This window comes from Bombina bombina, chromosome 1 (genome assembly GCF_027579735.1).
Source record: "Bombina bombina isolate aBomBom1 chromosome 1, aBomBom1.pri, whole genome shotgun sequence".
In the NCBI taxonomy this organism is placed as follows: domain Eukaryota; kingdom Metazoa; phylum Chordata; class Amphibia; order Anura; family Bombinatoridae; genus Bombina; species Bombina bombina.
The window spans coordinates 1598582555-1598597681 of NC_069499.1; the positions used below are offsets into that span (position 1 = coordinate 1598582555).

The following is a 15127-nucleotide window of genomic DNA, read 5'->3' on the forward strand; positions in this document are numbered from 1 at the left end:
GCACAGTTACATCACACAGTACAGCACCTAGCACAGTTACATCACACAGTACAGTACCTAGCACAGTTACATCACACAGTACAGTACCTAGCACAGTTACATCACACAGTACAGCACCTAGCACAGTTACATCACACAGTACAGTACCTAGCACAGTTACATCACACAGTACAGTACATAGCACAGTTACATCACACAGTACAGTACCTAGCACAGTTACATCACACAGTACAGTACCTAGCACAGTTACATCACACAGTACAGTACCTAGCACAGTGACATCACACAGTACAGTACCTAGCACAGTTACATCACACAGTACAGCACCTAGCACAGTTACATCACACAGTACAGTACCTAGCACAGTTACATCACACAGTACAGTACCTAGCACAGTTACATCACACAGTACAGCACAGTTACATCACACAGTACAGTACCTAGCACAGTTACATCACACAGTACAGTACCTAGCACAGTTACATCACACAGTACAGTACATAGCACAGTTACATCACACAGTACAGCACCTAGCACAGTTACATCACACAGTACAGTACCTAGCACAGTTACATCACACAGTACAGTACCTAGCACAGTTACATCACACAGTACAGCACCTAGCACAGTTACATCACACAGTACAGTACCTAGCACAGTTACATCACACAGTACAGTACATAGCACAGTGACATCACACAGTACAGTACCTAGCACAGTTACATCACACAGTACAGCACATAGCACAGTTACATCACACAGTACAGTACCTAGCACAGTTACATCACACAGTACAGCACATAGCACAGTTACATCACACAGTACAGTACCTAGCACAGTTACATCACACAGTACAGTACCTAGCACAGTTACATCACACAGTACAGTACCTAGCACAGTTACATCACACAGTACAGCACCTAGCAAAGTTACATCACACAGTACAGTACCTAGCACAGTTACATCACACAGTACAGTACATAGCACAGTTACATCACACAGTACAGTACCTAGCACAGTTACATCACACAGTACAGTACCTAGCACAGTTACATCACACAGTACAGTACCTAGCACAGTTACATCACACAGTACAGTACCTAGCACAGTAACATCACACAGTACAGTACCTAGCACAGTTACATCACACAGTACAGTACCTAGCACAGTTACATCACACAGTACAGTACATAGCACAGTTACATCACACAGTACAGTACCTAGCACAGTTACATCACACAGTACAGCACATAGCACAGTTACATCACACAGTACAGTACCTAGCACAGTTACATCACACAGTACAGTACATAGCACAGTGACATCACACAGTACAGTACCTAGCACAGTTACATCACACAGTACAGCACACAGTACAGCACCTAGCGCCGTGACAGCACCTAGCACAGTGGCATCACACAGTACAGCACCTAGCATAGTGACATCACACAGCATTCATCACCTCCGTCTCTGTGCATGTGTCCCCCAGACATAGATGATATAGCAGCAAACAATAATATCACTCACCCTGCGGCCGGGGATAAGAAGAGTCATCATAACTAGAGTAGAAATCAGAAGCCAACCAGGGTGTCGGTCCTGCATGTGACACAGTAACACAGTGATTACTTACAGTAATGTTGCTCATTGGCTCCTCATGTGAAAAGCTGATGCCCACAAAAAAAGCCTAGATATTGCGTTCGCTATAACTAACAAATGCATCCGGTGTCAGCAAGGGGTAGTAGACTGTTTATGTAGTACTGGTCTGACACAGCCGTGTACAGCAGCTACAGTATTATGAGCGGTAATATTACAGCTGCACTGGTCTGACACAGCCGTATAAGCAGCTACAGTAATATGTGCGGTAACATTACAGTAGCAGTGGTCTGACACAGCCGTATACAGCAGCTACAGTATTATATGCGGTAACATTACAGTAGCACTTGTCTGACACAGCCGTATGCAGCAGCTACAGTATTATGTGCGGTAACATTACAGTAGCAGTGGTCTGACACAGCCGTATACAGCAGCTACAGTATTATGTGCGGTAATATTACAGCTGCACTGGTCTGACACAGCCGTATAAGCAGCTACAGTAATATGTGCGGTAACATTACAGTAGCAGTGGTCTGATACAGCCGTATACAGCAGCTACAGTATTATATGCGGTAACATTACAGTAGCACTTGTCTGACACAGCCGTATACAGCAGCTACAGTATTATGTGCGGTAACATTACAGTAGCACTGGTCTGATACAGCCGTATACAGCAGCTACAGTATTATATGCGGTAACATTACAGTAGCACTTGTCTGACACAGCCGTATACAGCAGCTACAGTATTATGTGCGGTAATATTACAGCTGCACTGGTCTGACACAGCCGTATGCAGCAGCTACAGTATTATGTGCGGTAACATTACAGTAGTAGTGGTCTGATACAGCCGTATATAGCAGCTACAGTATTATGTGCGGTAATATTACAGCTGCACTGGTCTGACACAGCCGTATGCAGCAGCTACAGTATTATGTGCGGTAACATTACAGTAGCACTTGTCTGACACAGCCGTATACAGCAGCTACAGTATTATGTGCGGTAATATTACAGCTGCACTGGTCTGACACAGCCGTATACAGCAGCTACAGTATTATGTGCGGTAATATTACAGCTGCACTGGTCTGACACAGCCGTATAAGCAGCTACAGTAATATGTGCAGTAACATTACAGTAGCAGTGGTCTGATACAGCCGTATACAGCAGCTACAGTATTATATGCGGTAACATTACAGTAGCACTTGTCTGACACAGCCGTATACAGCAGCTACAGTATTATGTGCGGTAATATTACAGCTGCACTGGTCTGACACAGCCGTATGCAGCAGCTACAGTATTATGTGCGGTAGCATTACAGTAGCACTGGTCTGATACAGCCGTATACAGCAGCTACAGTATTATATGCGGCAACATTACAGTAGCACTGGTCTGACACAGCCGTATACAGCAGCTACAGTATTATGTGCGGTAACATTACAGTAGCACTTGTCTGACACAGCCGTATACAGCAGCTACAGTATTATGTGCAGTAATTTTACAGCTGCACTGGTCTGACACAGCCGTATACAGCAGCTACAGTATTATGTGCGGTAACATTACAGTAGTACTTGTCTGACACAGCCGTATACAGCAGCTACAGTATTATATGCGGTAACATTACAGTAGCACTTGTCTGACACAGCCGTATACAGCAGCTACAGTATTATGTGCGGTAACATTACAGCTGCACTGGTCTGACACAGCCGTATACAGCAGCTACAGTATTATGTGTGGTAACATTACAGTAGCAATGGTCTGACACAGCCATATACAGCAGCTACAGTATTATGTGCGGTAACATTACAGTAGCACTGGTCTGACACAGCCGTATACAGCAACTACAGAATTTTGTGTGGTAACATTACAGTAGCACTTTTCTGACACAGCCGTATACAGCAGCTACAGTATTATGTGCGGTAATATTACAGCTGCACTGGTCTGACACAGCTGTATACAGCAGCTACAGTATTATGTGCGGTAACATTACAGTAGCACTGGTCTGATACAGCTGTATACAGCAGCTACGGTATTATGTGCGGTAACATTACAGCTTCACTGGTCTGACACAGCCGTATACAGCAACTACAGTATTATGTGCGGTAACATTACAGCTGCACTTGTCTGACACAGCCGTATACAGCAGCTACAGTATTATGTGCGGTAACATTACAGCTGCTCTAGTCTGACACAGCCGTATACAGCAGCTACAGTATTATGTGCGGTAACATTACAGCTGCACTGGTCTGACACAGCCGTATACAGCAGCTACAGTATTATGTGCGGTAACATTACAGCTGCACCGGTCTGATACAGCCGTATACAGCAGCTACAGTATTATGTGCGGTAACATTACAGTAGCAACGATCTGACACAGCCGTATACAGCAGCTACAGTATTATGTGCGGTAACATTACAGCTGCACTGGTCTGATACAGCCGTATACAGCAGCTACAGTATTATGTGCAATAACATTACAGTAGCACTAGTCTGACACAGCCGTATACAGCAGCTACAGTATTATGTGCGGTAATATTACAGCTGCACTGGTCTGACACAGCCATATACAGCAGCTACAGTATTATGTGCGGTAACATTACAGTAGCACTGGTCTGACACAGCCGTATACAGCAGCTACAGTATTATATGCGGTAACATTACAGCTGCACTAGTCTGACACAGCTGTATACAGCAGCTACATTATTATGTGTGGTAACAATACAGCGGGACTTGTCTGACACAGCCGTATACAGCAGCTACAGTATTATGTGCGGTAACATTACAGCTGCACTGGTCTGACACAGCCGTATTCAGCAGCTACAGTATTATGTGCGGTAACATTACAGTAGCACTGGTCTGACACAGCTGTATACAGCAGCTACAGTATTATGTTCAGTAACATTACAGCTGCACTGGTCTGACACAGCCGTATTCAGCAGCTACAGTATTATGTGCGGTAACATTACAGTAGCACTGGTCTGATACAGCCGTATACAGCAGCTACAGTATTATGTGCGGTAACATTACAGCTGCACTGGTCTGACACAGCCGTATACAGCAGCTACAGTATTATGTGCGGTAACATTACAGCTGCACTGGTCTGACACAGCCGTATACAGCAGCTACAGTATTATGTGCGGTAACATTACAGCTGCACCGGTCTGATACAGCCGTATACAGCAGCTACAGTATTATGTGCGGTAACATTACAGTAGCACCGGTCTGACACAGCCGTATACAGCAGCTACAGTATTATGTGCGGTAACATTACAGTAGGTCTGACACAGCCGTATACAGCAGCTACAGTATTATGTGCGGTAACATTACAGCTGCACCTATCTGACACAGCCGTATACAGCAGCTACAGTATTATGTGTGGTAACATTACAGTAGCACTTGTCTGACACAGCCGTATACAGCAGCTACAGTATTATGTGCGGTACCATTACAGCTGCACTGGTCTGATACAGCCGTATACAGCAGCTACAGTATTATGTGCAATAACATTACAGTAGCACTGGTCTGACACAGCCGTATACAGCAGCTACAGTATTATGTGCGGTAATATTACAGTAGCACTGGTCTGACACAGCCGTATACAGCAGCTACAGTATTATGTGCGGTAATATTACAGTTGCACTGGTCTGACACAGCCGTATACAGCAGCTACAGTATTATGTGCGGTAACATTACAGTAGCACTGGTCTGATACAGCCGTATACAGCAGCTACAGTATTATGTGCGGTAACATTACAGCTGCACTGGTCTGACACAGCCGTATACAGCAGCTACAGTATTATGTGCGGTAACATTACAGCTGCACTGGTCTGACACAGCCGTATACAGCAGCTACAGTATTATGTGCGGTAGCATTACAGTAGCACTGGTCTGATACAGCCGTATACAGCAGCTACAGTATTATGTGCGGTAACATTACAGCTGCACTGGTCTGACACAGCCGTATACAGCAGCTACAGTATTATGTGCGGTAACATTACAGTAGCACTGGTCTGACACAGCCGTATACAGCAGCTACAGTATTATGTGCGGTAATATTACAGTAGCACTGGTCTGACACAGCCGTATACAGCAGCTACAGTATTATGTGCGGTAATATTACAGCTGCACTGGTCTGACACAGCCGTATACAGCAGCTACAGTATTATGTGCGGTAACATTACAGTAGCACTGGTCTGATACAGCCGTATACAGCAGCTACAGTATTATGTGCGGTAACATTACAGCTGCACTGGTCTGACACAGCCGTATACAGCAGCTACAGTATTATGTGCGGTAACATTACAGTAGCACTGGTCTGACACAGCCGTATACAGCAGCTACAGTATTATGTGCGGTAACATTACAGCTGCACTGGTCTGACACAGCCGTATACAGCAGCTACAGTATTATGTGCGGTAACATTACAGCTGCACTGGTCTGACACAGCCGTATACAGCAGCTACAGTATTATGTGCGGTAACATTACAGCTGCACCGGTCTGATACAGCCGTATACAGCAGCTACAGTATTATGTGCGGTAACATTACAGTAGCACCGGTCTGACACAGCCGTATACAGCAGCTACAGTATTATGTGCGGTAACATTACAGCTGCACCTATCTGACACAGCCGTATACAGCAGCTACAGTATTATGTGTGGTAACATTACAGTAGCACTTGTCTGACACAGCCGTATACAGCAGCTACAGTATTATGTGCGGTAACATTACAGCTGCACTGGTCTGATACAGCCGTATACAGCAGCTACAGTATTATGTGCAATAACATTACAGTAGCACTGGTCTGACACAGCCGTATACAGCAGCTACAGTATTATGTGCGGTAATATTACAGTAGCACTGGTCTGACACAGCCGTATACAGCAGCTACAGTATTATGTGCGGTAATATTACAGTTGCACTGGTCTGACACAGCCGTATACAGCAGCTACAGTATTATGTGCGGTAACATTACAGTAGCACTGGTCTGATACAGCCGTATACAGCAGCTACAGTATTATGTGCGGTAACATTACAGTAGTACTGATCTGACACAGCTGTATACAGCATCTAGATTATACAGTCACAAAGCTAGGATAGATCGTAATTATCTCACCAGCACCCACTGACCTGCACACACAGCATCACTTACCTGCCTCCTTAGGCATTACACAGTAGGGAAAGCCTGAAATGAGAAAGTTATTTGTGTGATTGACTGGACAGAGGCTCATTACTCCCTATATATATATTAGTTTGCCTCAATACAAAAAGAAAGCAGCTCGATCCTCCTTTTCCTACAGAGTGCCACAATTATGGAACGACCTCCCGCACACTTTTAAACCTTCCCCAAGCCCAAAATCCTTTAAGAGATCCCTCTCTACATATCACAAACCCAAATGCACCTGTCATGGTTGATTATATATTTCCTACCTGTTCTATGTTAAATTCTTAATATAATATGTATTAATATTTTTTTTGTATTTTTATTGTACCCTATTGTATCAATGCAATGTTTTGTGGACCCAGGACATACTTGAAAACGAGAGAAATCTCAATGTATCCTTCTGGGTAAAATATTTTATAAATAATATATATATATATAACGTAGGGTAGAGGCAAACTCTTACATACGTGCAATAACTGGAACACAATGCAGTCTAAGAATATAATGTTCACAAATGACAACTGCACTCACAGGATTTAACACACATGACTTTACTTTTGAGTCTGAGGAAGGGGTGACAATGAAGTAAAGTCATGTGTGTTAAATAAAGTGAGTGTGGTTGTCATTTGTGTTATTTATATATATATATATATATATATATATATATATATATATATATATATATATATATATATATATATATACATACATATCAGGTTAACTGGCCCTTGTGGGCACAGCCTTTATAAAGGGCAGCTCAGGTGGATCGCACAGTATGCTGCATACAAGAGCACACATACTTATGTTAAAAAAAAGTTAAATACAATTCTCCAACTATTAAAGGGACAGTAAACCTAGCAAATAATGTTATATAATGCTGCAGATAGTGCAGAATTATAAGAAAATTTATGCTTACCTGATAAATTTTCTTTTCTTTTTTAAGACACGATGAGTCCATGGATCATCTTAATTACTAATGGGATCCAATACCCAAGCTAGAGTACACAGATGATACGGGAGGGACAAGACAGGGAACCTAAATGGAAGGCACCACTGTTTGAAGAACCTTTCTCCCAAATGCGGCCTCAGCCAAAGCAAAAGCGTCAAATTATAGAACTTGAAAAAGTGTGAAGAAAGGACCAAGTTGCAGCCTTGCAAATCTGTTCCACAGAGCTTCACTCTTGAAAACCCATGAGGAAATAACGGCCCTTGTGGAATGAGCCGCAACCCTCTCTGGAGGTTGCTGTCCCGCAGACTCAGATGCAAAACGTATGATAGTCTTCAGCAAAAAAGAAAGAGAAGTAGCTGTAACTTTCTGACCCTTACGGTTTCCTGAGAAAACCACAAACAAAGAAGAAGACTAACGAAAGACCTTAGTTGCCTGCAGGAAAAACCTTAAAGCACAGACCACGTCCAAATTGTGCAGAAATCATTCACTCTGAAGAGAAGGATTAGGACACAAGGAAGAAACAACAATCTCCTGATTAATCTTCCGACCGGAAACACCCATAGGAAGAAAACCTAATTTAGAACGGAAAACAGAATTTATGTTTACCTGATAAATTACTTTCTCCAACGGTGTGTCCGGTCCACGGCGTCATCCTTACTTGTGGGATATTCTCTTCCCCAACAGGAAATGGCAAAGAGCCCAGCAAAGCTGGTCACATGATCCCTCCTAGGCTCCGCCTACCCCAGTCATTCGACCGACGTTAAGGAGGAATATTTGCATAGGAGAAACCATATGGTACCGTGGTGACTGTAGTTAAAGAAAATAAATTATCAGACCTGATTAAAAAAACCAGGGCGGGCCGTGGACCGGACACACCGTTGGAGAAAGTAATTTATCAGGTAAACATAAATTCTGTTTTCTCCAACATAGGTGTGTCCGGTCCACGGCGTCATCCTTACTTGTGGGAACCAATACCAAAGCTTTAGGACACGGATGAAGGGAGGGAGCAAATCAGGTCACCTAAATGGAAGGCACCACGGCTTGCAAAACCTTTCTCCCAAAAATAGCCTCAGAAGAAGCAAAAGTATCAAACTTGTAAAATTTGGTAAAAGTGTGCAGTGAAGACCAAGTCGCTGCCCTACATATCTGATCAACAGAAGCCTCGTTCTTGAAGGCCCATGTGGAAGCCACAGCCCTAGTGGAATGAGCCGTGATTCTTTCGGGAGGCTGCCGTCCGGCAGTCTCGTAAGCCAATCTGATGATGCTTTTAATCCAAAAAGAGAGAGAGGTAGAAGTTGCTTTTTGACCTCTCCTTTTACCGGAATAAACAACAAACAAGGAAGATGTTTGTCTAAAATCCTTTGTAGCATCTAAATAGAATTTTAGAGCGCGAACAACATCCAAATTGTGCAACAAACGTTCCTTCTTTGAAACTGGTTTCGGACACAGAGAAGGTACGATAATCTCCTGGTTAATGTTTTTGTTAGAAACAACTTTTGGAAGGAAACCAGGTTTAGTACGTAAAACCACCTTATCTGCATGGAACACCAGATAAGGAGGAGAACACTGCAGAGCAGATAATTCTGAAACTCTTCTAGCAGAAGAAATTGCAACTAAAAACAAAACTTTCCAAGATAATAACTTAATATCAACGGAATGTAAGGGTTCAAACGGAACCCCCTGAAGAACTGAAAGAACTAAGTTGAGACTCCAAGGAGGAGTCAAAGGTTTGTAAACAGGCTTAATTCTAACCAGAGCCTGAACAAAGGCTTGAACATCTGGCACAGCTGCCAGCTTTTTGTGAAGTAACACAGACAAGGCAGAAATCTGTCCCTTCAGGGAACTAGCAGATAATCCTTTCTCCAATCCTTCTTGAAGGAAGGATAGAATCTTAGGAATCTTAACCTTGTCCCAAGGGAATCCTTTAGATTCACACCAACAGATATATTTTTTCCAAATTTTGTGGTAAATCTTTCTAGTTACAGGCTTTCTGGCCTGAACAAGAGTATCGATAACAGAATCTGAGAACCCTCGCTTGGATAAGATCAAGCGTTCAATCTCCAAGCAGTCAGCTGGAGTGAAACCAGATTCGGATGTTCGAACGGACCCTGAACAAGAAGGTCTCGTCTCAAAGGTAGCTTCCAAGGTGGAGCCGATGACATATTCACCAGATCTGCATACCAAGTCCTGCGTGGCCACGCAGGAGCTATCAAGATCACCGACGCCCTCTCCTGATTGATCCTGGCTACCAGCCTGGGGATGAGAGGAAACGGCGGGAACACATAAGCTAGTTTGAAGGTCCAAGGTGCTACTAGTGCATCCACTAGAGCCGCCTTGGGATCCCTGGATCTGGACCCGTAGCAAGGAACTTTGAAGTTCTGACGAGAGGCCATCAGATCCATGTCTGGAATGCCCCACAGCTGAGTGACTTGGGCAAAGATTTCCGGATGGAGTTCCCACTCCCCCGGATGCAATGTCTGACGACTCAGAAAATCCGCTTCCCAATTTTCCACTCCTGGGATGTGGATAGCAGACAGGTGGCAGGAGTGAGACTCCGCCCATAGAATGATTTTGGTCACTTCTTCCATCGCTAGGGAACTCCTTGTTCCCCCCTGATGGTTGATGTACGCAACAGTTGTCATGTTGTCTGATTGAAACCGTATGAACTTGGCCCTCGCTAGCTGAGGCCAAGCCTTGAGAGCATTGAATATCGCTCTCAGTTCCAGAATATTTATCGGTAGAAGAGATTCTTCCCGAGACCAAAGACCCTGAGCTTTCAGGGATCCCCAGACCGCGCCCCAGCCCATCAGACTGGCGTCGGTCGTGACGATGACCCACTCTGGTCTGCGGAATGTCATCCCTTGTGACAGGTTGTCCAGGGACAGCCACCAACGGAGTGAGTCTCTGGTCCTCTGATTTACTTGTATCTTCGGAGACAAGTCTGTATAGTCCCCATTCCACTGACTGAGCATGCACAGTTGTAATGGTCTTAGATGAATGCGCGCAAAAGGAACTATGTCCATTGCCGCTACCATCAAACCGATCGCTTCCATGCACTGCGCTATGGAAGGAAGAGGAACGGAATGAAGTATCCGACAAGAGTCTAGAAGTTTTGTTTTTCTGGCCTCTGTCAGAAAAATCCTCATTTCTAAGGAGTCTATTATTGTTCCCAAGAAGGGAACCCTTGTTGACGGAGATAGAGAACTCTTTTCCACGTTCACTTTCCATCCGTGAGATCTGAGAAAGGCCAGGACAATGTCCGTGTGAGCCTTTGCTTGAGGAAGGGACGACGCTTGAATCAGAATGTCGTCCAGGTAAGGTACTACAGCAATGCCCCTTGGTCTTAGCACAGCTAGAAGGGACCCTAGTACCTTTGTGAAAATCCTTGGAGCAGTGGCTAATCCGAAAGGAAGCGCCACGAACTGGTAATGCTTGTCCAGGAATGCGAACCGTAGGAACCGATGATGTTCCTTGTGGATAGGAATATGTAGATACGCATCCTTTAAATCCACCGTGGTCATGAATTGACCTTCCTGGATGGAAGGAAGAATAGTTCGAATGGTTTCCATCTTGAACGATGGAACCTTGAGAAACTTGTTTAAGATCTTGAGATCTAAGATTGGTCTGAACGTTCCCTCTTTTTTGGGAACTATGAACAGATTGGAGTAGAACCCCATCCCTTGTTCTCTTAATGGAACAGGATGAATCACTCCCATTTTTAACAGGTCTTCTACACAATGTAAGAATGCCTGTCTTTTTATGTGGTCTGAAGACAACTGAGACCTGTGGAACCTCCCCCTTGGGGGAAGCCCCTTGAATTCCAGAAGATAACCTTGGGAGACTATTTCTAGCGCCCAAGGATCCAGAACTTCTCTTGCCCAAGCCTGAGCGAAGAGAGAGAGTCTGCCCCCCACCAGATCCGGTCCCGGATCGGGGGCCAACATTTCATGCTGTCTTGGTAGCAGTGGCAGGTTTCTTGGCCTGCTTTCCCTTGTTCCAGCCTTGCATTGGTCTCCAAGCTGGCTTGGCTTGAGAAGTATTACCCTCTTGCTTAGAGGACGTAGCACTTTGGGCTGGTCCATTTCTACGAAAGGGACGAAAATTAGGTTTATTTTTTGCCTTGAAAGGCCGATCCTGAGGAAGGGCGTGGCCCTTACCCCCAGTGATATCAGAGATAATCTCTTTCAAGTCAGGGCCAAACAGCGTTTTCCCCTTGAAAGGAATGTTAAGTAGCTTGTTCTTGGAAGACGCATCAGCTGACCAAGATTTCAACCAAAGCGCTCTGCGCGCCACAATAGCAAACCCAGAATTCTTAGCCGCTAACCTAGCCAATTGCAAAGTGGCGTCTAGGGTGAAAGAATTAGCCAATTTGAGAGCATTGATTCTGTCCATAATCTCCTCATAAGGAGGAGAATCACTATCGACCGCCTTTATCAGCTCATCGAACCAGAAACATGCGGCTGTAGCTACAGGGACAATGCATGAAATTGGTTGTAGAAGGTAACCCTGCTGAACAAACATCTTTTTAAGTAAACCTTCTAATTTTTTATCCATAGGATCTTTGAAAGCACAACTATCCTCTATGGGTATAGTGGTGCGTTTGTTTAAAGTGGAAACCGCTCCCTCGACCTTGGGACTGTCTGCCATAAGTCCTTTCTGGGGTCGACCATAGGAAACAATTTTTTAAATATGGGGGGAGGGACGAAAGGAATACCGGGCCTTTCCCATTCTTTATTAACAATGTCCGCCACCCGCTTGGGTATAGGAAAAGCTTCAGGGAGCCCCGGGACCTCTAGGAACTTGTCCATTTTACATAGTTTCTCTGGGATGACCAACTTGTCACAATCATCCAGAGTGGATAATACCTCCTTAAGCAGAATGCGGAGATGTTCCAACTTAAATTTAAACGTAATCACATCAGGTTCAGCTTGTTGAGAAATGTTCCCTGAATCAGTAATTTCTCCCTCAGACAAAACCTCCTTGGCCCCATCAGACTGGGTTAGGGGCCCTTCAGAACCATTATAATCAGCGTCGTCATGCTCTTCAGTATCTAAAACAGAGCAGTCGCGCTTACGCTGATAAGTGTTCATTTTGGCTAAAATGTTTTTGACAGAATTATCCATTACAGCCGTTAATTGTTGCATAGTAAGGAGTATTGGCGCACTAGATGTACTAGGGGCCTCCTGAGTGGGCAAGACTCGTGTAGACGAAGGAGGGAATGATGCAGTACCATGCTTACTCCCCTCACTTGAGGAATCATCTTGGGCATCATTGTCATTGTCACATAAATCACATTTATTTAAATGAATGGGAATTCTGGCTTCCCCACATTCAGAACACAGTCTATCTGGTAGTTCAGACATGTTAAACAGTTAAACACTAAAAAACTCTAAGCCATCTCCGTGGAGATGTTGCCTGTACAACGGCAAAGAGAATGACTGGGGTAGGCGGAGCCTAGGAGGGATCATGTGACCAGCTTTGCTGGGCTCTTTGCCATTTCCTGTTGGGGAAGAGAATATCCCACAAGTAAGGATGACGCCGTGGACCGGACACACCTATGTTGGAGAAAACTACCTTATCTGAATGGAAAACAAGGTAAGGGAACTCATAATGCAATGCCGAGAGCTCTGACATTCTGCGAGCATAAGAAATGGAAACAAGAAATAAAACTTCCCAAGATAGCAACTTAGAATCTAAGGCCTAGATTTGGAGTTTTGCGTTAGAAGGGGTGCGTTAGCTACACGTGCTTTTTTTTGTCCGCACCTTTTAAATACCGCTGGTATTTAGAGTTCACAGAATGGCTGCGTTTTCAGTGCATTAGGCTCCAAAAAGGGAGCGTAGAGCATAATTTACCGGCACTGCAACTCTCAATACCAGCGGTGCTTACGGACGCGGCCAGCTTCAAAAACATGCTTGTGCACGATTCCCCCATAGGAAACAGCTATTTATAGTTTGAGCTGAAAAAAAACCTAACACCTGCAAAAAAGCAGCGTTCAGCTCCTAACGCAGCCCCATTGTTTCCTATGGGGAAACACTTCCTAAGTCTGCACCTAACACCCTAACATGTACCCCGAGTCTAAACACCCCTAGCCTTACACTTATTAACCCCTATTCTGCCGCCCCCGCTATCGCTGACCCCTGCATATTATTTTTAACCCCTAATCTGCCGCTCCGTACACCGCCGCAACCTACATTATAGTTATGTACCCCTAATCTGCTGCCCCTAACACCGCCGACCCCAATATTATATTTATTAACCCCTAATCTGCCCCCCACAACGTCGCCGCCAGCTACCTACAATTATTAACCCCTAATCTGCCGACCGGACCTCACTGCTACTATAATAAAGTTATTAACCCCTAATCCGCCTCACTCCCGTCTCAATAACCCTATAAAAAATAGTATTAACCCCTAATCTGCCCTCCCTAACATCGCCGACACCTAACTTAAATTATTAACCCCTAATCTGCCGACCGGACCCCGACGCTACTCTAATAAATGTATTAACCCCTAAAGCTAAGTCTAACCCTAACACCCCCCTAAATTAAATATAATTTTAATCTAACGAAATAAATTAACTCTTATTAAATAAATTATTCCTATTTAAAGCTAAATACTTACCTGTAAAATAAATCCTAATATAGCTACAATATAAATTATAATTATATTGTAGCTATTTTAGGATTTATATTTATTTTACAGGCAACTTTGTATTTATTTTAACCAGGTACAATAGCTATTAAATAGTTAATAACTATTAGGGTTTAATAGCTACCTAGTTAAAATAATTACAAAATTACCTGTAAAATAAATCCTAACCTAAGTTACAATTAAACCTAACACTACACTAGCAATAAATTAATTAAATAAAATACCTACAATTAAATACAATTAAACCTAACACTACACTATGAATAAATTAATTAAATACAATACCTACAAATAAATACAATTAAATAAACTAACTAAAGTACAAAAAATAAAAAAATATTTACAAACATTAGAAAAATATTACAACAATTTTAAACTAATTACACCTACTCTAAGCCCCCTAATAAAATAACAAAGCCCCCCAAAATAAAAAAATGCCCTACCCTATTCTAAAATTAAAATAGAAAAGCTCTTTTACCTTACCAGCCCTTAAAAGGGCCATTTGCGGGGCATGCCCCAAAGAATTCAGCTCTTTTGCCTGGAAAAAAAACATACAATACCCCCCCCCAACATTACAACCCACCACCCACATACCCCTAATCTAACCCAAACCCCCCTTAAATAAACCTAACACTAAGCCCCTGAAGATCTTCCTACCTTATCTTCACCACACCGGGTATCAGCGATCCGTCCAGGCTCCGATGTCTTGATCCAAGCCCAAGCGGGGGGCTGAAGACATCCATCCTCCGGCTGAAGTCTTGATCCAAGCGGGCAGAA

The 15127-nt window shown here is 43.7% G+C and overlaps 1 protein-coding gene across 2 annotated transcripts in view; it reads right to left on the bottom strand.

The window, feature by feature from the left end:
- The window catches only part of LOC128656585 (zinc finger protein 34), a 215391-nt gene that overhangs the window by 22763 nt on the left and 177501 nt on the right, over window positions 1–15127 (bottom strand). For both annotated transcript variants that reach the window (XM_053710582.1, XM_053710574.1), the window contains 2 exons: window positions 6739–6771; window positions 1528–1596 (listed from right to left, as the gene is read on the bottom strand). In XM_053710582.1, the coding sequence (XP_053566557.1) occupies window positions 1528–1596; window positions 6739–6771 (102 nt within the window). The remainder of the gene's footprint in view (window positions 1–1527; window positions 1597–6738; window positions 6772–15127) is intronic.